The sequence below is a fragment of the Phyllobates terribilis genome, unplaced genomic scaffold (genome assembly GCF_046119375.1).
Source record: "Phyllobates terribilis strain yellow unplaced genomic scaffold, ASM4611937v1 Scaffold_5__5_contigs__length_657084704, whole genome shotgun sequence".
NCBI classification, from domain to species: Eukaryota; Metazoa; Chordata; class Amphibia; order Anura; family Dendrobatidae; genus Phyllobates; species Phyllobates terribilis.
The window spans coordinates 162,304,547-162,326,948 of record NW_027362765.1 but is presented as its reverse complement, the minus strand read 5'-3'; the positions used below and the strand labels follow the sequence as shown (position 1 = coordinate 162,326,948).

Here is a 22,402-nt window from a genome sequence, read left to right as displayed (position 1 = left end):
TAACACAAGACCTCCACGTTTGTAAAATGAACAATCCCTTTAAGAAACCTCTTTCGGTTTTCTAGTATTGACAGAAAACAGTGAATTAGAAAGCGCATCTTTACTCAAGATTATCTGAGACTCCAGTCTCAAAACTGTTTGGAGTTGGTTGGTAAAGATGGTATCATCAAAAGAAGACCCAACTCATCTCTGAGGTTAACAAGATGGAAGCATGCTGAGCTTTTACATATGTACTGGTCTTCTCCGAAAAGTTTTGTTTTTTAGAAAGACATGTTGAATGGTGCTGTATGTTGTGATTCAATTCTTTTTAATTTTCTACTTTATTCATAAAATTTACTTTGAAGGATTTTCTACTACATATGCTATTGGCCAGAGTGATAATTGAACACTAGAAATCTCCTAAAAAGGGAACATTTTCAACCAGGATTAGATTGACTAGGAAAATCTATGAGTATGAGGAGATATCCAAACCCAGTTGTAGTCATAGTGTAGACATATTACAGATATGGGTATAACGATATCCATTTTTATTTTTCCTCCTGATGAAATGTTTCTGGGTGGTTGGGACCAGGGCGTATTTCTATCCTATCCTTCTAATGTTTTTTTGTTTGCATTTAATTTTATTGTATAATAAAAATAATAACAGAAAAAGAAGATGGAAAGGTGACACCATAGTTTTGCCGGTTTCATACTTACAACATTCACAGTCCACGTACAGACTGTTATGTTTGGACCGGCCATGGGTCTTCTAATTCGAACTCCACATCTTCTTATTTGCCTTCGAGGTTGATGAGTTCGGGTCAGAGGACCTGAGGCCAGTCCGTAGATTGTGCTCTATACTCAAACTGTAAATGTCGGAAGTGTGACATACAAACCTAGATGGAAATCTTGAGTTTTCATCTTCCTCCTGCGTACACAAGCATTCCAATAATCTAGGCAAATTGTCTTCATCTTAGATGAATACCGACCCCCTTTGTGACCCATCGGAGCTCAACTGTAGAATGAGGTATGTAAGATATGTACACTTTTGTGGTACTGAGCTAAATGGAGACCCTGGTGGAATCCACTTTAGAACCATAGTTCTTCTTCTACGTGTTAATTATCTTTATAGAAGAACCTGCTAATATAGCTGGTAATCGCAAGGAGATGAAAGCTCTCCATCAAAGGGTATACATTCTATTTCCAAAAACAGCAAGGCTTTAATCTTACCCAAAAAAACATATTTTTACTTTAAGCCTTATGTGCAGCCAGAACAAACACTTGTGAGAAGCATAATGGACATGAAGGACATGTTTGATGCAGGTGACAAGGCAATTTTGTAAATTAGAGCTCGTGTATATTGGGTGAATGAGCAATCTGCTCGCTCTGGGCTTACTGTTCTCATTGATGGTCGCTATGCAGAGACAACTTGACACAGAACGTAATCATTTAGGTTAATAGACAATAGTGCAACCCTTGAAAACAGGGAGCCTTGAAAACAGACATAAAAGAGTAAAACTGGGCAAGTTATCACCAATCCACATGATAGGTATTACATTTATTACTAACCACTGGGACCCCAATTGATCCCAATAATGGGGCTCTGTACAGAGCTTGTCATTAGACAGTGATGGATTAGTGGCATGTATGCACGCCTACCTCAACATTGTAATGGAGAATTTTACAGTCCCATTCTCAGGATCGATAGGGGTCCCAGCTATCAGACCCCCAGTGATCAGTAAGTTCTAATATCTGCCATGTGAATTTAATGTGAATATTATACCCTCCTCAACATTGAAATTGCAACACCGAGAAAGCAAAGTCATGGATTTATAAAAAGCACAAGATAGATAGACATACATACAGTATGTAAATGCTGAAAAAATAGAAGCAGCAATTTTAAAACATCTGGATTTATTCAGTACTTGGCATGTTAGCAGTGAGGTAATTAATGTTTGTATGAGTAATGTTCTGCCACGCTGAATGCACTTGAGCACTCAAATCATCAAGATCCTCTGCTGGTAGCTCCTTTTGCAATTGCCGACCAATGACATCCCACATGTGCTCGATGATAGACAAGTCTGGAGACACTGCAGGCCACGGTAGTACACTTACACCACACAGCCTGCTCATATTAGTGCGAGCGACATGTGGCCTTGTCTTGTGTTCTGAAACGTCTCCTAAAATACTTTGGAGAAATTACCATACCATTTGTGACGTTACCATTCTCGCCAGGCAGTCACTGACCTCAGCATCGCATCCTCTCAACCTCTGCACCATCACTGAACTCAGAGTGGTGAGGCACGTTGCTGACATGATGTCATTGCTCTAGTCACAACCGCAGCAGCAGCAAGAAGCCAGTGCTGGATCCAGGGAGAGCTATTACCTGATGAATTTGTTATTTTTTGTACTTAACACACTTTCGGAACCTCTTTGCTAGAGTGGACATCCCCATCCTACTATGATATTGATGAATTATGGTTCTGAGGATTTTTCAGGATTGTAGGTGGACATCCCCATCCTACTAAAGGTGGACATCTCCATCCTACTATGATATTAATGAACCCCGCTGAGGGTATTTCATGACTGTAGTAAAGCAACATTGGACTACATTACTTAGAACCTCATGGTCACGCATGGTAGAAGTAGTCTGGTCTCTAGCATCATCAGCCTTTACTACACAACGCACAATGTACATTAAGAATGATATGAGCACCACAAAATTGGCCAGACGTACAATCAAGAGCATTTCTCTCAATAGGCCACAACCTAGAAGGGAGGTATCTATATACCCTGGTTACAGACTGAATATCAGAAAGATCAGTTCCCTGATACACAGAGTCAAAAAGGGGAAATATCAAAATGTTCTGGCTATGACGAACAATATTAAAAAGTAGCAAATCAAGTTCTTACATATGGTATAAAATAGAAAGTTTATGACTAGAAAACGGTGCAGAAATATCAAGTGCAGAACATTTAGCTGTCACGTGATTCCGAGGAGGTGGTGATCTTGGATGGACAGTAAGCACCATCACAAGTCTTTCATGTACACTGTATATGCAAAAGTATTAAGTCCTATAAAAGTCTAATTAACAGGTAGGAAGTGAGTATCATTTTTTAGCATATTTACCAGCTCCAAGCTGTATACACTTGAATGCTTATTGGATGAAGCAGATCAGGTGATATGTATTTGTGTAATGATGGAGGGTGAGGCCTAAGGATACAACACCCTTTATCAAGATGTGCGGAATTATTAGGCAACTTGGATTTCTCTGTCAAACTGGGCCAAAAAAGGGATTCAACTGACTGAGAAGTAAAAAATTGTTAATAGTCTTATAGAGGGATGCAGCACTCTTGAAATTGCTAAGATATTAGGATGTGATTACAGAACCATCAAAAGTTTTTTTTGCAAATAGTCCATGGGTCACAATAAACGAGTTGAGGAAAAAAAAGAAGCACATTATCTGCCAAAGATTTGAGGAGAATTAAACGTGAATCAACCAGGAACCTGTTATCCTTCAGTGCTGTTATATTCCAGAACTGCAACCTGGCCAAGGTAAGGCAGACTGAAACCCGACCACCCCTGAACAAAACACAGAAATGTCAAGACTGGGCCAAGAAATATCTGAAGCCAGATTTTTAAAGGTTTTATGGACTGATGAGAGTGACTCTTGACGGTTCAGATGGATGGGCCAGTGGCTGGATCAGTAATGGGCACAGACATCCACTTCAACTCAGACACCAGCAAGGAGGAGGTGGGGTACTGCTACAGGCTGGTATTAAAGATTAGCTTGTTGGACCTTTTTCGTGTTGAAGATGGACTCACAATAAACTGCCAAACCTAATGCCAGTTTTTAGAAGACACTTTCTTCAAGCAGTGGTATAGGAAATAGTCTGCTTCTTTCAACAAAACCATGAATATTATGCAGGACAATGCTCCACCGCAGCACCAAAGTCTCTAACTGCTTGGCTGCCAGTAGAGGCATTAAAGATGAAAGAATAATGACATGGCCCCTTCATCACCTAAGCTAAACCCTATAGAGAACTTGTGGACCCTGCTTAAACAAGAGATTTACGGTGAAGGAAAACAGTCACCTCTCTGAACCGTGTCTGGGAGGCTGGGGCTGGTGCTACCCAAAAATCTGATCGACAACAAATTAAGCAACTGATAGCCTACATGGAGGAGCTTATGACTGGTATTGAAAACAAGGGCGGCTATATTAGTCACTGATATATTATTTTTTAAATGCCAGAAATATATTTTTGCACATTTTGAATTGCTTGGATATTATTCTCACTTTAACAGATGAAAAAAACACCATTTAATTTAGATGCACACTAACAGTTACCCAATAATTATGCAAACATATATTCTCCTAACAAAGACAAAACCTCACTTTTACTTTCTTAAATATTCAGGTTTATTAACCTTTTGGATTGACTGCGAGAATTATAGTTGTACAATAAAATTAATCATCAAACATACAAATTGCCTAAAGTTGTGCACACAGAATCAGACAGTGAATACTTGAGCCCACAAGAAGAAAGTATTCTGGGGGTCCTGTACCCAGTGACGAGTGTGCTGCGCTGGACCTTTGGAGTCCATTCGAGGATCCTCTAGTATTCTGGTGGGACAGTCCAACCATGCCTATATGAACCTCTAAGTATAGAAGTATCTTGATGATGTCCACTGCCAGGTGGGCCATGTTATTAAGGCTGTGAAGACATCAAAAAGTTCTTGTAAATGTTCCAAGTCAGACTTGGGCTATAGACCAACGATATACGATTACACACAACATTAAGCAACAGAAAGCTTTGGAAGGTATTCGATTTTTTTTTTCTAAAAATCTTCCATGACATTAGTGAATTGTATATTTATAGAAAGTCCATTTCCAGATAGATGAACATTTTCCATGAATGTGAACCTCTCTGCTGTGTGTCAGGCAGCGTCATTACGATGATTTCTTTGGCTATATTTGCCCATCTTTCATAACGTTGAGTGATCCTCTTGACAAATAGTTAATCTTCATCAATCCTAGGGCAGTGTGTACATTGACATCAGGAGAAGAAGTGGTAGAAAATAAGGAGGGTTGGAAAATGATTGATGGATACAGATAGGAGGGGACCTCCTACATTGCCCTCAATAAAAAGGTGCTCACAACCTGCAGAAAGCCAGAGACATCTCCTGCACTACCGTCCAGGCTCCGATACAAGATCAGGTGAGTTACATATGATCAGCAGGGGGCGATAGACGAAGGGACAGGCTAGGTTACGCTACTTATTTTAATAATTTTAAGAAGTGTCAATTTTCTTAGTTTGCAAGAAAAATGCTGTGGAGGGAAAAGAGCGCACAAATAGGGAGACCTTATTAGAGGAGAATGAGATAAAAAATTGGTACTGCTCACCTATGGAGTTGTGCGGTAACCACTACTAAAAAGATATCAGTTGCTGCTGTCTCATGGCTGGGTAGGGATCGCTCAGTTAAAATTCACCATTGGGGATAAAAACACTTGAAAAATAGGCTGGTTCTGTAAGAAATGTAGAGAAGCGGTCTTTTTAGTGGAACAATTTTGAAACATATAAAACATCAGAAACAATACATATAACAATTTTAAAAGAACAAAGAACGATGTTTCTCTTCTCACAGAAACTACCCCACATCTTTATTTTTGTCTGATTTGTATATAGTCATTGAAAAATGAGTTGTATAATTAGATGATCCTTCCATCCAATCTAATATAATGGTATGAAAAATTGTGGCCTTCTCATATAACATCTTAGAAATGAGGATCATGTTGGATGTTGGACCTCCATCTCCTACCATAGGGCAGGAAATATGTTTATGCAGACCGCGCAGACCCCATCACCACCATTTCAGCTTTACATAATTATTGTATCATGGGGGGCATCACTTGCTACAATTCTCTCCTGATACCACACGCTTGAGCTGAAAACATTTTTAATATCAACTTGCACATTGTTTGGTAAGATGGTGATAAAAGATTCTCAGGTTTCAAAAAAATCTTGGACTCCCTGTTCCTTCAGAAGGAAGATTCCAACCAATCCATTTTTAATAGATATGACATTTTTCCCAGAAATAATTTTAAGGGTGATGGTTGTACCTGTAGCCAAGTGTGTAAAATGGATTTTACTCCTGCAGCCTCCACAAATTATAACAATTTGCTCTCCCCTTCATATAATGGTATTTTTATGTGTATAGTTCCATTTTATATCTCTTGGAGGGAGTTAAATACGATCCGAGACATAGTTTGAGCCTCATTTCCAGATATCTGGATGATGGGAGATATTTGTGTCTTTGAACTAGATTATTCAATGTGTTTGATGACGTTAAATTTGGGAAATCTAAATTCCACTTTGGGGAGAAGGGTTATTTTATTACACTACGCGTTTCGACACCATACAGGTGTCTTTTTGAAGTGAAAAAAAAAACCAAGTACCATATGGAACACCAATTAAGGGGTTGAAACACAAATTTAAAATTAGGGAGGAGATTGGGATGGTGCTGTGCGAAGAAACATGATAGTGATGTTGGGAAGAACATAGAGATGAAGATATGGAAGAAAAAGAGTATGTATTCGAAGGGAAGTGGTGGCGAAAAGAAGAAACAAATAGCCGGAAAACCATGGTTTGGGATATATTGTATGTATGTGTAAAAGTTCAAGAGATGTGAGCGTTTTTTATGAGAACAAACTAATTTTAGGAGAACTCATGGTTAGAAGGGTTGTGAGAATAGACCCTGCAGATGTGTAATAATGTGGAAATGTGAGGGGAACTGCCCTCAAAGTGAGGGAAAAGGTATTAGAGGAAAAGCAAGTGAACAGCCATAGGGAAGTCGATGGCAAAAAAAAAATAGAAGCATGTGAAAAAATTGACTGAAGTGGAATTTTGTGAGCTCTGTAGTTTTTGAAAATACCATGCAGAATAAGTAACCAATATAAGATTTCAATAAAGTAGAAAGAAAACTAACTAATGAAATTTTTTTTTTTTCCTAAAAAGTCAGACAGAAAATAAGAGATATAGAGGTTGGAAGTACGGCTGGAAAGAGATGTGATTGAGAAGAAATAGGAAATATTGAGCTGAGATAGGGTGTTGTGAGCGTTCTAGTTTTTAAAAAGTGGTGAAAAATGATATAACAATGCCTGAAGGTGAAAAAGTAGGAAAAGATCTAATGAAGTACAAATGTGGTATGAGTAAAATATAAGAGCCAGAAATGGAAGGATGGAGCAAAAATGAAAGAAAAACATCCTAAGATATAGTTTTGTGAGCAGTCTATATATCGTTAAAAAGTGGTGAAGAATAAATTGGGAATGATATGATTGGGTAGAAGAGGAAGGAAAGTTACGAATAAAAGTTTTTTTCCCAGGAGGGAATGGAATAAGGGTAAGATATGTGGTTTGTAAGAAGTGGGGGTGAACTAGAAAGGATAAATAAAGTGTGAAAGAGCCAGGGTGAACTTAGAAAGAGTGCGGGGTGAAAAGTAAAAAAGAGAACAATAAGCAGATTTAGACTTCGTAAGATAGGTGCGAAAGGTGCATGAAAATTGAGATCTCCAAAAATTCATTTGAAAATCAATGTAAAGTAGATTAGCAGTAAACCTGCTAAAGCGGGAATGTAAAAGTGGATACGAGTTATTGAAGGGATGGAAAGGAAAAAAATATACCAAAATTCACCCAAAATAATAAAAAGTTACATAAAAACAACATAATTTATAATAAATAACAATAAATACATGATAATAAAAGCATATCATAAAAACAATATAAGGCGTTGATAATTAAACGTAATAATAAATATCTAATAGAAACTTCATAAAATAATTTTAAAGAATATATAGCAGCAGGGAAGAGATTAGACGATCGGGGTGTATTAAAATGTTATAAATCCTGTGGGTTTCAGTTGTTAGGTTGGTAGTGGTGATGGCTAGTGAATGTAAGTTCTTCATGTAGGTCACGGTACTATTAATATAAAAATATTAAATGCAGATAAATAACATACAGACAGTTCCCTGAAGTGACCACCAATTAGGAATCACAAATAGATGCAGAGTCTATTCTCACGACCCTTCTATCCACGATTTCTCCTAAAATTAGCTTACTCACCCAAAAACCCCTCACATACGCACAATATAGCCCAACCTTGGTTTCCCAGCTAGATCTTTCATTCATCAGCACTTTCTATCTTTTTATCCACTCCTCTAATTCCTATTTATTACATACTTCTTCCTTCTTTCTCTCTAACCTTTCTCTCCTAATCTGACACTTTCCTCATTATTGACCCTGATTTTACAGAACCCTCTGTGGCTCCTCCTGTCAGCACCACTAGTTTTCTCCCTTCCTTCAGCTTCCTCTGTCCCAGATCAATTCCTGTGACCGTCTCTTATTTCAGCAGAATTTTTTCTATTTTATTTGTTTTTTTTCTTACAAATCTCCATCTCTACATCACTTTGATGTTTCTTCCCGCAGCCCCATCTTGGTGTTTTAACCCCTCAATGGACGTTCCATTTGCTACTTGGTGCCCAATTCTGGTCTTAAATAGCTCTATGTGTCAGTATGTTTTACCTGTCGCTTTATTACTTGAAAAGCGCACCAGAATGGCCTCGAAATGCATAATCAAGTAAAATAACCCTTCTCTCCATTTTTTGCAGCAAGGGACTTCATGTCAGCCATGCAGTCTATTTCTAAAGTGTTTTCATCTCTATTGGTGAATTTTCTCAGTTTGGAGCAATATCTTCTATTAATGATTAGTCCTGAGCACAAGTCACACGTCAGTAAAAGCCGCCTGAATGGGGGTCTCTAAAAAGTTAATAAAACTGAGTTGCCCACTAACTGTTGAGGTCCGTGAATGGGGGATCCTTTGTCATCAGGCATGTAGAAGAAGGTGTCCTATAGGGCTGCTCACTTTAATGTCAATTATTACATAGTTACATAGGTTGAAAAAGACCTAGGTCCATCAAGTTCAACCTTTCTCCTCCAATTCTACCTTTTGTCACTAAATTATTATTTGCAAAGCTGAAAACTGGGAATCCCTTTAACAATTCTAGAGCTGGCCATGGCACTAGATGTATGTAATAAGTAGGAATAGATCAGTCATGCAGGAAAACCTATATATAGGGTCACACTTCTGAGACATTTTTATACAAAGAGGTATTAATTTTAACTATTTATTCTGCTTGATCCATGCACTTATTATTATGTACACTAGGTGGCAGCAGAAACCACATAATGATCTGATGTTCTTGTTTTGCAGAAATGGACAGGAAGGTTTGTGTTACCATTCTATTAGCAGTACTGGCAATGGCTGCTCTCTGTAGGCCAATGACAGAACAGCAATCAGCAAGGTATGGCCCACAGAAGAAGACCCCCTTTCCTTCTGACGTCAGCAGACGGGACCTCCTTGCATCCCTGTCCCATGAACAGAAGCAGCTGATGATGTCACAACTTCTCCCTCAGCTCTTAGCAGGTAAATGATTGACAGACGGGGACAAAATACCATTCCCAGACCCAATATTCGCAGCGACACTTCTAATCCTACTGCATTGCAGCACACCAAGGCCCCGATCCATCAAGACTGACATTTTGTACCCTTCTCGATTTAGGGCGCACTGGAGTAAGATGCACCAAATTCATTAAAGTTGTGCTCCTCTTAGTGAATTTGGCGCATCTTTCAGCCGCTGTGCTCCGATCAGGGGCTATAGGGCATTTGTGGCATAAATGATGAGTGCACTTGACCACGCCCACTACTGGCTAAGCTCCACCCAATTTTCAAAAAGTGTTTCTGTGCTGGCGAAAAACAGAAAAAGACGCCGCACTTTGTGATGTTTCAGACATTCTTATACCCGAATCCTAGTAAAAACTGATTAAAGGAAATCGGTTACCAGGTTTTTGCCACCTAATCTGGGGCCTCTGTGCACCTTTTATGGGGACAAAGCTGCATATTATATACTAGATGGTGGCCCGATTCTAACGCATCGGGTATTCTAGAATATGTATGCGGCAGTCCGGGCGCAATCAGCAGAGCGGTGTTTAAATTTGGCGTCAAAATCGCTGATTGGTCGCGGCCGGCAACTGCGACCAATCAGCAAAGTGGTGTTGAAATTTGGCGACTGTATCGCTGATTGGTCACGGCCGGCGGTCGCGACTAATCAGCAGAACGGGGTTTAAATTTTGCGCCAATAATGCTGATTGTTCGCGGCCAGCGAACGTGACCAATCAGCGGAGCGGGATTTAAATTTTGCGGCAATAATTGTGATTGGTCACGGCCGCGACCATTCAGCAGAGCGGTGTTTAAATTTGGCGGCAACAATGCTGATTAGTCGCGGCCGGCAATTTGGCGCCAACAATGCTGATTAGTCGCGACCGGCAACCGCGACCAATCAGCAGAGCGGGGTTTAAATTTGGCGCCAATACTGCTGATTGGCCATGGCCGGCAACTGTGACGAATCAGCAGAGCGGGGTTTAAATTTGGCGCCAATACTGCTGATTGGCCATAGCCGGCAACTGCGACCAATCAGCAGAGCGGGGTTTAAATTTGGCGCCAATACTGCTGATTGGTCGCGGACGGCGACCGCGACTAATCAGCAGAGCGGTGTTTAAATTTGGCGCCAATACTTCTGATTGATGTCGGCCGGCAACCGCGACCAATCAGCAGAGCGGGGTTTAAATTTGGCGCCAATACTGCTGATTGGTCGCGGCCGGCAACCGCGACCAATCAGCAGAGCGGGGATTAAATTTGGCTCCAATAATGTTGATTAGTTGCGGTTGCCAACCGCGACCAATCAGCAGAGCGGGGTTTAAATTTGGCTCCAATACTGCTGATTGGTCACGGCCGGCAACCGCGACCAATCAGCAGAGCGGGGTTTAAATTTGGCGCCAAAATCGCTGATTGGTCGCGGCCGGCGGCCTCGACCAATCAGCAGAGCGTTGTTTAAATTTGGCGCCAATCTCGCTGATAGGACACGTCTAGCGTCCGCGACCAATCAGCAGAGCGTTGTTTAAATTTGGCGCCAAGCTCGCTGATTGGTTGCGGCTGGCGTCCGCGACCAATCATCACAGTTGTGTTTAAATGTGGCGGCAAGATCGGTGATTGGTCGCGGCCGCTATTTAAATGTGGCGCCCAAATCGGTGATCAGCAGAGCGGTGTTTAACTTTAGCGCCAAGATCACTGATTGGTCGCATGCGGAGAGCGCGACCAATCAGCGAATCGTATTGTTGAGGACCGGGGAGCGGAATCGTATTAGTGAGGACCGGGGAGCGCCGCTGCCTGTGCGGCTACTTCCGCTGCGAGAAGCCGGGACATGAGCGACTGCTCGCAGCAAAAGTATCCCGACCCGCAGCGCCGCTCCCCGGTCCTCCCTTGACACCCTAGCCGCTGATGTCCCAACAGTATCCGCATGGTGTTACTAAGGTCCGGACATTTGTGTTAAAAATCGCTGATTGGTCGCTGGCGCTGCCCGCGACCAATCACCGATTTGGGCGCCAAATTTAAATATCGGCCGCGACCAATCACCGATCTTGGCTCCACATTTAAACACCGCTGTGCTGATTGGTCGTGGACGCTATTTAAATGTGGTGCCAAAATCGGTGATTGGTCGCGCCCAGCGTCGGCAACCAATCAGCACAGCGGTGTTTAAATGTGGAGCCAAGATCGGTGATTGGTCATGGCCGATATTTAAATTTGACGCCCAAATCGGTGATTGGTCGCGGGCAGCGTCCGCGACCAATCAGCACAGTAGTGTTTAACTTTTGCGGCAAGATCAGTGATTGGTCACGGGCCAAGACCACGACCAATCACCGATTTGTGCGGCACATTTAAATAGCGGCCGCGACCAATTGGATGTCAGCGCCGCTCCCCGGTCCTCCCTTCACACCCTAGCCGCTGATGTCCCCACAGTATCCGCATGGTGTTACAAAGGTCCCGACATTTGTGTTAAAAATCGCTGATTGGTCGCCAACGCTGGGTGCGACCAATCACCGATTTTGGCGCCACATTTAAATAGCGTCGGCGACCAATCAGCGATTTTTAACACAAATGTCCGGACCTTTGTAACACCATGCGGATACTGTGGGGACATCAGCGGCTAGGGTGTGAAGGGAGGACCGGGGAGCGGCGCTGCTTGTCGGGATACTTCTGCTGCGAGCGCCCGCTTATGTCCCGGGTTCTCGCAGCGGAAGTATCCGCACAGGCAGCGCCGCTGACATCCATGCGGCTAAGGTGTGAAGGGAGGACCGGGGAGCGGCGCTGACATCCAATTGGTCGCGGCCGCTATTTAAATGTGCCGCACAAATCGGTGATTGGTCGTGGTCTTGGCCCGCGACCAATCACTGATCTTGCCGCAAAAGTTAAACACTACTGTGCTGATTGGTCGCGGACGCTGCCCGCGACCAGTCACCGATTTGGGCGCCAAATTTAAATATCGGCCGCAACCAATCACCGATCTTGGCTCCACATTTAAACACCGCTGTGCTGATTGGTCGCGGACGCTATTTAAATGTGGCGCCAAAATCGGTGATTGGTCGCGCCCAGCGTCCGCGACTAATCAGCACAGTAGTGTTTAACTTTTGCGGCAAGATCAGTGATTGGTCGGGCCCGAAGACCGCGACCAATCATCGAATCGTTTTGGTGAGGACCGGGGAGCGGCGCTGCCTGTGCGGGTACTTCCGCAGCGAGAACCCGGGACATGAGCGGGCGCTCGCAGCAGAAGTATCCCGACCCGCAGCGCCGCTCCCCGGTCCTCCCTTCCGCATGGAAGTCAGCGACGCTGGCGGTCCTTCCGCTGCTAGCGGCCGGGAGATGAGCGCCTCGCGCCGCTCATCCCCCGGCTGCATCTCCGTCCCGCAGATGGGTAAGGCGGTCGAGGTCCTTCTGCTGGTACCGGCCGGGAGATGAGCGCCTCGCGGCGCTCATCTCCAGGCTGCATCGCCGCTGAGCTCCGTCCCGCAGATGAGCCGCTAACTGCCGCCATCTTTTTTCAGAAATCCCGCGGCGCTGATTGGCCGCTGCCGGACCAATGAGCGACGCGGGATTTCCTGGACGGACAGACAGACAGACAGAAAGACAGATAGATAGACAGACAGACAGACGGGATAAGACAATTATATATATAGATACTGTGTGTATGTACTGTGTATATATATATATATACAGTACAGACCAAAAGTTTAGACACACCTTCTCATTTAAAGATTTGTCTGTATTTTCATGACTATGAAAATTGTACATTCACACTGAAGGCATCAAAACTATGAATTAACACATGTGGAATTATATACTTAATAAAAAAGTGTGAAACAACTGAAAATATGTCTTATATTCTAGGCTCTTCAAAGCAGCCACCTTTTGCTTTGATGACTGCTTTGCACACTCTTGGCATTCTCTTGATAAGCTTCAAGAGGTAGTCACCGGAAATGGTCTTCCAACAATCTTGAAGGAGTTCCCAGAGATGCTTAGCACTTGTAGGCCCTTTTGCCTTCACTCTGCGGTCCAGCTCACCCCAAACCATCTCGATTGGGTTCAGGTCTGGTGACTGTGGAGGCCAGGTCATCTGGCGTAGCCCCCCATCACTCTCCTTCTTGGTCAGATAGCCCTTACACAGCCTGGAGGTGTGTTTGAGGTCATTGTCCTGTTGAAAAATAAATGATGGTCCAACTAAACGCAAACCGGATGGAATAGCATGCCGCTCGAAGATGCTGTGGTAGCCATGCTCGTTCAGTATGCCTTTAATTTTGAATAAATCCCCAACAGTGTCACAAGCAAAGCACCCCCACACCATCACACCTCCTCATCCATGCTTCACGGTGGGAACCAGGCATGTAGAGTCCATCCGTTCACCTTTTCTGCGTCACACAAAGACACGGTGGTTGGAACCAAAGATCTCAAATTTGGACTCATCAGACCAAAGCACAGATTTCCACTGGTCTAATGTCCATTCCTTGTGTTCTTTAGCCCAAACAAGTTTCTTCTGCTTGTTGCCTGTCCTTAGCAGTGGTTTCCTAGCAGCTATTTTACCATGAAGGCCTGCTGCACAAAGTCTCCTCTTAACAGTTGTTGAAGAGATGTGTCTGCTACTAGAACTCTGTGTGGCATTGACCTGGTCTCTAATCTGATCTGCTGTTAACCTGCGATTTCTGAGGCTGGTGACTCGGATAAACTTATCCTCAGAAGCAGAGGTGACTCTTGGTCTTCCTTTCCTGGGGCCGTCCTCATGTAAGCCAGTTTCTTTGTAGCGCTTGATGGTTTTTGCAACTGCACTTGAGGACACTTTCAAAGTTTTCCCAATTTTTCGGACTAACTGACCTTCATTTCTTAAAGTAATGATGGCCTCTCGTTTTTTTTTACTTAGAATTTGTATTATGGCAAGAAAAAAGCAGCTAACAGTTTATTCAGTAGGACTATCAGCTGTGTATCCACCTGACTTCTGCACATCACAACTGATGGTCCCAACCCCATTTGTAAGGCAAGAAATCCCACTTATTAAACCTGACAGGGCACACCTGTGAAGTGAAAACCATTTCCGGTGACTACCTCTTGAAGCTCATCAAGAGAATGCCAAGAGTGTGCAAAGCAGTCATCAAAGCAAAAGGTGGCTACTTTGAAGAACCTGGAATATAAGACATATTTTCAGTTGTTTCACACTTTTTTGTTAAGTATATAATTCCACATGGGTTAATTCATAATTTTGAAGCCTTCAGTGTGAATGTACAATTTTCATAGTCATGAAAATACAGAAAAATCTTTAAATGAGAAGGTGTGTTCAAACTTTTGGTCTGTACTGTATATATATATATTACATAGTTTCCTCTCTTACTATGTATAGCACAGTCCTTTATTATATAGTGCCCTCTCTTGTTTTGTACAGCACTGTCCATTATTTTTTTTATTTATTATTATAGCGCCATTTATTCCATGGCGCTTTACGTGTGAAAGGGATATACATAGCACAAACAATTACAGTAATTTGAACAATACAAGTCAGCGACTGGTACAGGAGGAGCGACGACCCTGCCCGCGAGGGCTCACAATCTAGAGTTGATGGGTGAGGATACAGTAGGTGAGGGTAGAGCTGGTCATGCTGTGGTATGGTGGAGCGGTGGTTACAGCAGGTTGTACACTTGTCAGAAGAGGTGGGTCTTCAGGTTCCTTTTAAAGGTTTCCACGGTAGGCGAGAGTCTGATGTGTTGGGGTAGAGAGTTCCAGAGTAGGGGGGATGCACGGGAGAAATCTTGTATGCCATTGTGAGAAGAGGAGATAAGAGGGGAGTAGAGAAGGAGATCTTGTGAGGATCGGAGGTTGCGTGCAGGTAAGTACCGGGAGACTAGGCCACAGATATATGGAGGAGACGGGTTGTGGATGGCTTTGTATGCCATGGTTAGGGTTTTGAACTGGAGTCTCTGGGCAATGGGGAGCCAGTGAAGGGATTGACAGGAGAGGCCGGGGAATAGCGGGGGGACAGGTGGATTAGTCGGGCAGCGGAGTTTAGGATAGATTGGAGGGGTGCGAGAGTGTTAGAGGGGAGGCCCACAGAGCAGGAGGTTGCAGTAGTCAAGGCGGGAGATGATGAGGGCATGCACTAGTGTTTTTGCAGATTCGTGGTTGAGGAATGTGCGGATCCGGGAGATATTTTTGAGTTGGAGTCGGCAGGAAGTGGAAAGGACTTGAATATGTGGTTTGAAGGAGAGATTAGAGTCCAGTGTTACCCCAAGGCAGCGAGCTTGCGGGACTGGTGAGAGTGGGCAGCCATTGACTTTGATGGATAGGTCAGTTGGGGGGGGGTTGAGTGAGACAGTGGAAAGATGATGAATTCAGTTTTGTCCATGTTAAGTTTTAGAACTTTGTCAGAGAAGAAGGATGAAATAGCGGACAGGCATTGTGGGATTCTGGTTAGTAAGGAGGTGATATCAGGTCCAGAGAGGTAGAGCTGTGTGTCATCAGCATAGAGGTGATACTGAAAGCCGTGAGACTTTATGATCTGTCCCAGGCCGAAGGTGTAGATGGAGAAGAGCAGGGGTCCTAGGGATTAACCTTGGGGGACACCGACACATAGGGGGCGAGATGAGGAGATGGTGTGTGAGTGGGAGACACTGAATATCCTGTCTCTTAGGTATGAATAGATCCAAGATAGGGCCAAGTCTGTAATGCCGAGAGATGAGAAAGTCTGTAGTAAGAGGGAATGGTCCACTGTGTCAAAGGCAGATGACAGGTCCAGGCGGAGGAGGACAGAGTAGTGCCACTTGGATTTGGCAGTTATTAGGTTGTTGGTGACTTTAGTCAGGGCAGTTTCAGTAGAATGGTGCGGTCGGAAGCCAGATTGTAAGCGGTCAAAGAGGGAGCAGGAGGAGAGGTGGGAGGACAGGTTAAAATGGACGTGTTGATCCAGTAGTTTTGAGGCGTAAGGGAGAAGTGATATGGGGCGATAGCTACACAGAGAGGATGGGTCAAGGGATGGCTTTTTGAGGATGGGTGTGATCGAGGCATGTTTGAAGCATGAGGGGAAGACACCAGTTGTTAGTGACAGGTTGAAAAGGTGGGTTAGGGTTGGGATGAAGATTGTGGTGAGGTTAGGGATGAGGTGGGACAGGATTAGGTCAAGTTCACAGGTGATGGGGTGTGATTTGGAGAGTAAAGAGGAAAGTTGATCATCCGTAATGGTGGAGAAGCTGGTTTTGGAAGAGGAGGGTTGAGTAGATATGAGGAGGGGCTGTGGGGACTTTAGGCAAAAGCTTTGTCTGATGGTGTCAATCTTTTGTTTGAAGAATGAGGCAAAGTCTTCGGCTGAGATGAGAGGAGAGGGAGGAGGCGCTGGGGGATGGAGGAGAGAATTGAAAGTGTTGAATAGCTGTTTAGGGTTGTGAGACAGGGAGGATATGAGAGATGAGAAGTAGGTTTGTTTTGCTACAGTAAGTGTGGACATGAAAGTAGTGAGGGACTGTTTGAATGCAATGAAATGCTCGTTGGAGTGGGGCCTTTTCTATTTCCGCTCAGCAACCCTGGAGGCCCTTCGCAGTTCTTTAGTCAGGTTGGTGTGCCAGGGTTGCCTGTTGAGTGGGTGAGCTGTGGTATATGTGAGGGGGGCAACCGAATTGCGAGCTGCATCTGTTGTAGTGTTATATAAAGTGGCAGCAGCATTTGCATCGTGTAATGAACTTATGCCTGTGAGAGGGAGATTCAGAGAGTGAGTGTAGGTCAAGGTGTTTGAGATTTCTGTGAACGTGTGCAAGTTTGTGGACTGGTATTGTGGACCTGGAGAGGAGAGGGAGGAGAATGTGAGTAGGTTGTGGTCAGAAAGAGGGAGAGGTGAGCTAGAGAGGTTAGATAGGGAACAGAGGCGGGTGAAGATGAGGTCCAGTGTGTGGCCATCTTTGTGAGTGGGGGCAGAAGACCATTGCGCAAGGCTGAAGGAGGAAGTGAGGGATAGAAGCTTGGAGACAGATGAGTGGGAAGTGTCAATGGGGATGTTGAAGTCACCTATGATGATAGTGGGGATGTCAGCGAAAAGGAAATGAAGCAGCCAGGTGGTGAAGTGGTCAAAGAAGGTGGTGGCTGGTCCTGGGGGGCGGTAAATAACGGCCAGTTGGAGGTTGGAGGGGTAGTAGATGCGCACACAGTGCACCTCAAAAGAGGGGAGAGTAATGGAGGGTGGCAGTGGGATATGGGTGAAGGAGCAGTTATCTGACAGGAGAAAACCTACTCCACCATGCTTGCCATTGGAGCGGGGTGTGTGAGAAAGATGGAATCCACCGTACGAAAGTGCAGGTGGGGAGGCTGTGTCAGAGGGGGTGAGCCACGTTTCGGTGATGCCGAGGAAGAAGAGTTTGTTAGTAATGAAAAGATCATGGATGTATAGTATTACCTCTTGTTACAGCACCATCCCTTATTACAAAGTACCCTACCTTGTTATGTACAGCACTGTCCATTATTACATAGTATTACCTCTTGTTATGTACAGCACCCTACCTTATTATACAGTGCCCTCTCTTGCTATGTACAGCACCGTACCTTATTACACAGTGCCCTCTCTTGTTATGTACAGCCCCGTACCTTACATATCAAATTCTCTTGCTATTTTTGTTATTTATAGCTCCCCGTTTTTATTTCATAGTGTCTTCTCTTGTAGCATGGGAAAGCCTATTTTCTAATGCAGGAGCTGATGGTTTGGTCTTCTGGTCAGTTGCTTCTCCATCAGTAGTCATCAAATATCTAACAAGAGAGGACTCTATGTAATAAAGAGAGGGCGCTGCAAATAAAAAAAAATAATGAGAATATGCTATGTAAGGGATGGCGCTGTACATAACAAGAGATGATACTATTTAATAGTGGGACTGCGCTGAACATACATTAACAGAAGATGCTATATATTAAGTGGAAGCACCATTAGTGATGAGCGAGTATGTTCTGTTAACCCTTTCGCCAGGTACGCTCTGGCCGAGCACCGAGTAGTTACAGCTGCTCGGTGTTATGTTTGAATCGCTCCCGTGTGCATGATTTGCAACTGTATGACAGCTTTACTACATGTGAGGAATGTGTAAGAAATAGACATTCCTCACATGTATTAAAACTGTCAAACAGTCGCAAGTCATGCACACGGGAGTGATTTAACCATAACACCGAGCAGCTGTAACTACTCGGTGCTCGCCCGAGCATACTCGGCGAAAGGGTTAACAGAACATACTCGCTCAACACTAGACAGGATGCAACATAATAAGGGTCAGTGTTATATAAAAGAGGAAACTATGTAATTAAGGACAGCGCTATATATAACAAGAACGTATACTAAGGTACAGCGCTATATATAACAAGAACCTACACTATATACTGAGGTATGGCGCTATACATTCCTGTATCAGCACACAGTCCCATTGAGTATGTCTTATTCTGATCCTCAAAATCAGATCAGAACAGGACATTTTCTGACCCTCACGGATCTTATTTTCGGATCCGATATGTTCACGGATGTGTAAATGGGTATATGAAACTCTGTAAGTCCATGTGCCGTCTTTAAAAAAATCTGTCAGCACACAGGCATATCACACGAATGTGAGAATTTAACTTAAGGGAGGTTGTTTTACAACAGTATCACTCCAAGTCATACAGTATGGATACAGAATAAATATTTACATCCTGTGACTGCTGAGGTCTCATCTGATTAGAGTCATTTTCTGTTGTTTCTTATTAATCTGGTCCGACCATAATGTTGATATTTTCCAGCCACAACTCATCTTGTCACACTGATCATCGCTGCCCTGAAAATAACAAGTTCACATAAATCGTATATATACATTTGTCTCCTGAATAAAAAATCCCCCGTACTGCTCCCCTGTATACAAATATCTACCAGACCATTAATATGCAATTAGCCAAACACCATTCAAATTACAAATGAATAAGCCATGATTGTGCCCAACATTAACTATGATTTCGCCACCCAATAAACATAAACTAATCAGTCATTTTACACCCATGTAAAAACACAGAAAAATGTATTTTCTTACTTAGTGTTTTTCTTGCCAACACATCAGATACTATCAGATACTATCAAATCTGGACCTGGGCCCCCATCTGCATGTTTGTGAGATGTATGGGCACTTGCAGCGTTCTGGGATAATGTTCCCAATTCTGGTATAATGTCCCCCATCCTGAGACTTTTCCTGGTATAATGTTTCCCATACTGGGCCCCTTCCTGGTAAAATATCCCCCATCCTGGTATAATGTCCTCCATCCTGTGCCCCTTCCTGGTATAATGTCCCCCATGCAGTGCCCCTTCCTGGTATAATGTTCCCCATTCTGGTATATTGTCCTCCATCCTGGGCCCCTTCCTGGTATAATGTCTCCTATCCTGTGCCCCATCTTGGTATAATGCTCCCCATTCTGGGCCCCTGCCTGGTATAATGTTCTCCATCCTGGTATATTGTGACCCAGCCTAGGTCCCTTCCTGGTATAATTTCTCCCACCCTGGGCCCCATCTTGGTATAATGTCCTCCATTTTGGGCCCTTTCCTGGTATAATGTTCTTCATCCTGGTATAATGTGACCCAGTCTAGGTCCCTTCCTGGTATAATTTCTCCCACCCTGGGCCCCATCTTGGTATAATGTCCTCCATTCTGGGCCCTTTCCTGGTATAATGTTCTTCATCCTGGTATAATGTGACCCAGTCTAGGTCCCTTCCTGGTATAATTTCTCCCACCCTGGGATATTATCTTACATCCTGGGCCCCTTCCAATAATAATGTTCCCTTTCCTTCTGCTCTTCACCACCAAAAAAACCCCAAAACAATTCTTATTACTTTACTCTGGTCTCACATGATGTCACTTCCATGCACCGCCCGTGATGGACATGCTGACATCAGCTGCTGGTCAGTCCTCAATATTCATGAGCTCTGTATAACCTCACCCCCACCACTGATTAGCATTTAGAGTACTAGTAGATCTACAGTAGATAAAGCAGAGCTTTTATCACAACTGCAGCAAGCATCCGAGCAAGTGTCACGTCGCTATAATCAGGGTCTCTGCCCCTACATAATGCTGTTCTCAGATGGGATAGCAGAAAGCGAGTGACCGATTCCCTTTAATGACTCAGGGACAGAATCTCTAGGGAACAGACCTGTCAAATCACCCGGATTTAGACATCCGGGATTCACCTGATATTACAGCAAGGAGGCTTAGTGACATGCACGTGACCGTAGGAAATCTAGTGTCAGGAGGAGCAGCATAAGATGTGTGTGACAGTAGGAACACTAGTGACTAGAGGAGCAACATAAGAAGTATAAGAAAGCAGGAGGGCTAATGTCGACATACTAGATTTTCCTGGGAGCTACCCGTTTTTAAGGGCCTCTCACAGTTTCACCTAGTCACTGACGTGGTGCACTTGACCTGTGACTGCATACCCAAATAATGAACACAGCTATAAATTTTAGTTTTTTTTTTTCAAAGTTGTTTTTTAAAAGGCTCTCCCAGATTGACATCTCTGAGGGTGCACAGTTAAGGGGCCAGTGCACTTAGACACCAGGTGAAGGGGAAACCTAAAACTATATTCTTAGGTGCATTTTCGAGACTCATTTTCATTACGATGGTCAAAAACAAAGTGTGGCTGTGATGTGATTTTTGGAAATATTGTTATACAGGTGAAACAGATTTATTTTACATGTAAAAACTGCATGGCTAGGAGCCACTGCCGGCTTTCGATGCAGTTCCTAACCCTATTGACTTTACTCCCTAGAAATGTCTAACGCTGAAGGCCACCTTCACTCCATGCATGACCGGGACTACGCTGGCTGGATGGACTTTGGACGCAGAAGTGCAGAAGATCAGGTCCTAGGATCTTAAGCCCACAGTGTTGTGAACGCCACTATAGGGGGAGCTATATTATTATTATTTAAGTATTGATATACTGTCCTGGTTTCTGACGAGAAGTGTATGGTAATATGGGAGAGGCAACAAAAACTAAAAATAAACAGATGTTGGAATAAATTCCTTGTTTATGTCCATTTCTCAACCAGACGTTCTTGTGCCACAGCATTTTATACTCTGCAATGGATGCGGTGTGTATGATCTAGAAAGTCTCTCTTATTCCTGGAAAATGCCCACAACTCTGTTAACAATGGTGTCATGGCCTACAGAAGGTCACGATTAATCTGACACCACAATAGGTCCATCATGTAAAGTGTGGATGCAATAGTTTCTTGTATGCTCCTCTGCACCCTCCTGCAAAAAAATGATCATGGCTAAACTACCAATAACTTAAGTTTCAGAGTGCAAGCTGCATACATTGTTAAGTAGAATTCTTAGTCCTGATGGGTATGGTGCACTTACTTTGAAAATCCATATCAGAATGTTTTATAATCCTGATATTATGATATACATTGGATGAGTCCGGCTGGAGCTGGGCTGATAAAATACTTATGAGAATATCAGGCAGAAAAGCTTTTAAAAAGGATCATACAGTTATTCTGACATGAATTTTCAGTATACCAGCCTCATCAGGCCTAAGAGATCTACAGTACAGACCAAAAGTTTGGACACACCTTCTCATTTAAAGATTTCTCTGTATTTTCATGACTATGAAAATTGTACATTCACACTGAAGGCATCAAAACTATGAATTAACACATGTGGAATTATATACTTAACAAAAAGTGTGAAACAACTGAAAATATGTCTTATATTCTAGGTTCTTCAAAGTAGCCACCTTTTGCTTTGATGACTGCTTTGCACACTCTTGGCATTCTCTTGATGAGCTTCAAGAGGTAGTCACCGGAAATGGTCTTCCAACAATCTTGAAGGAGTTCCCAGAGATGCTTAGCACTTGTTGGCCCTTTTGCCTTCACTCTGCGGTCCAGCTCACCCCAAACCATCTCGATTGGGTTCAGGTCTGGTGACTGTGGAGGCCAGGTCATCTGGCGTAGCACCCCATCA

General features: G+C 43.5%; 1 protein-coding gene across 1 annotated transcript; it reads left to right on the top strand.

Moving 5' to 3' along the window:
* The first annotated feature begins 5,065 nt into the window (after positions 1–5,065).
* GAST (gastrin) lies at positions 5,066–21,446 on the top strand. Its single transcript, XM_073681083.1, has 3 exons — positions 5,066–5,198; positions 9,247–9,459; positions 21,207–21,446. Exons 1-3 carry the CDS (start codon positions 5,084–5,086, stop codon positions 21,311–21,313), a joined length of 435 nt encoding a protein of 144 aa, XP_073537184.1. The 5' UTR covers positions 5,066–5,083; the 3' UTR covers positions 21,314–21,446.
* The last annotated feature ends 956 nt before the right edge of the window (positions 21,447–22,402 follow it).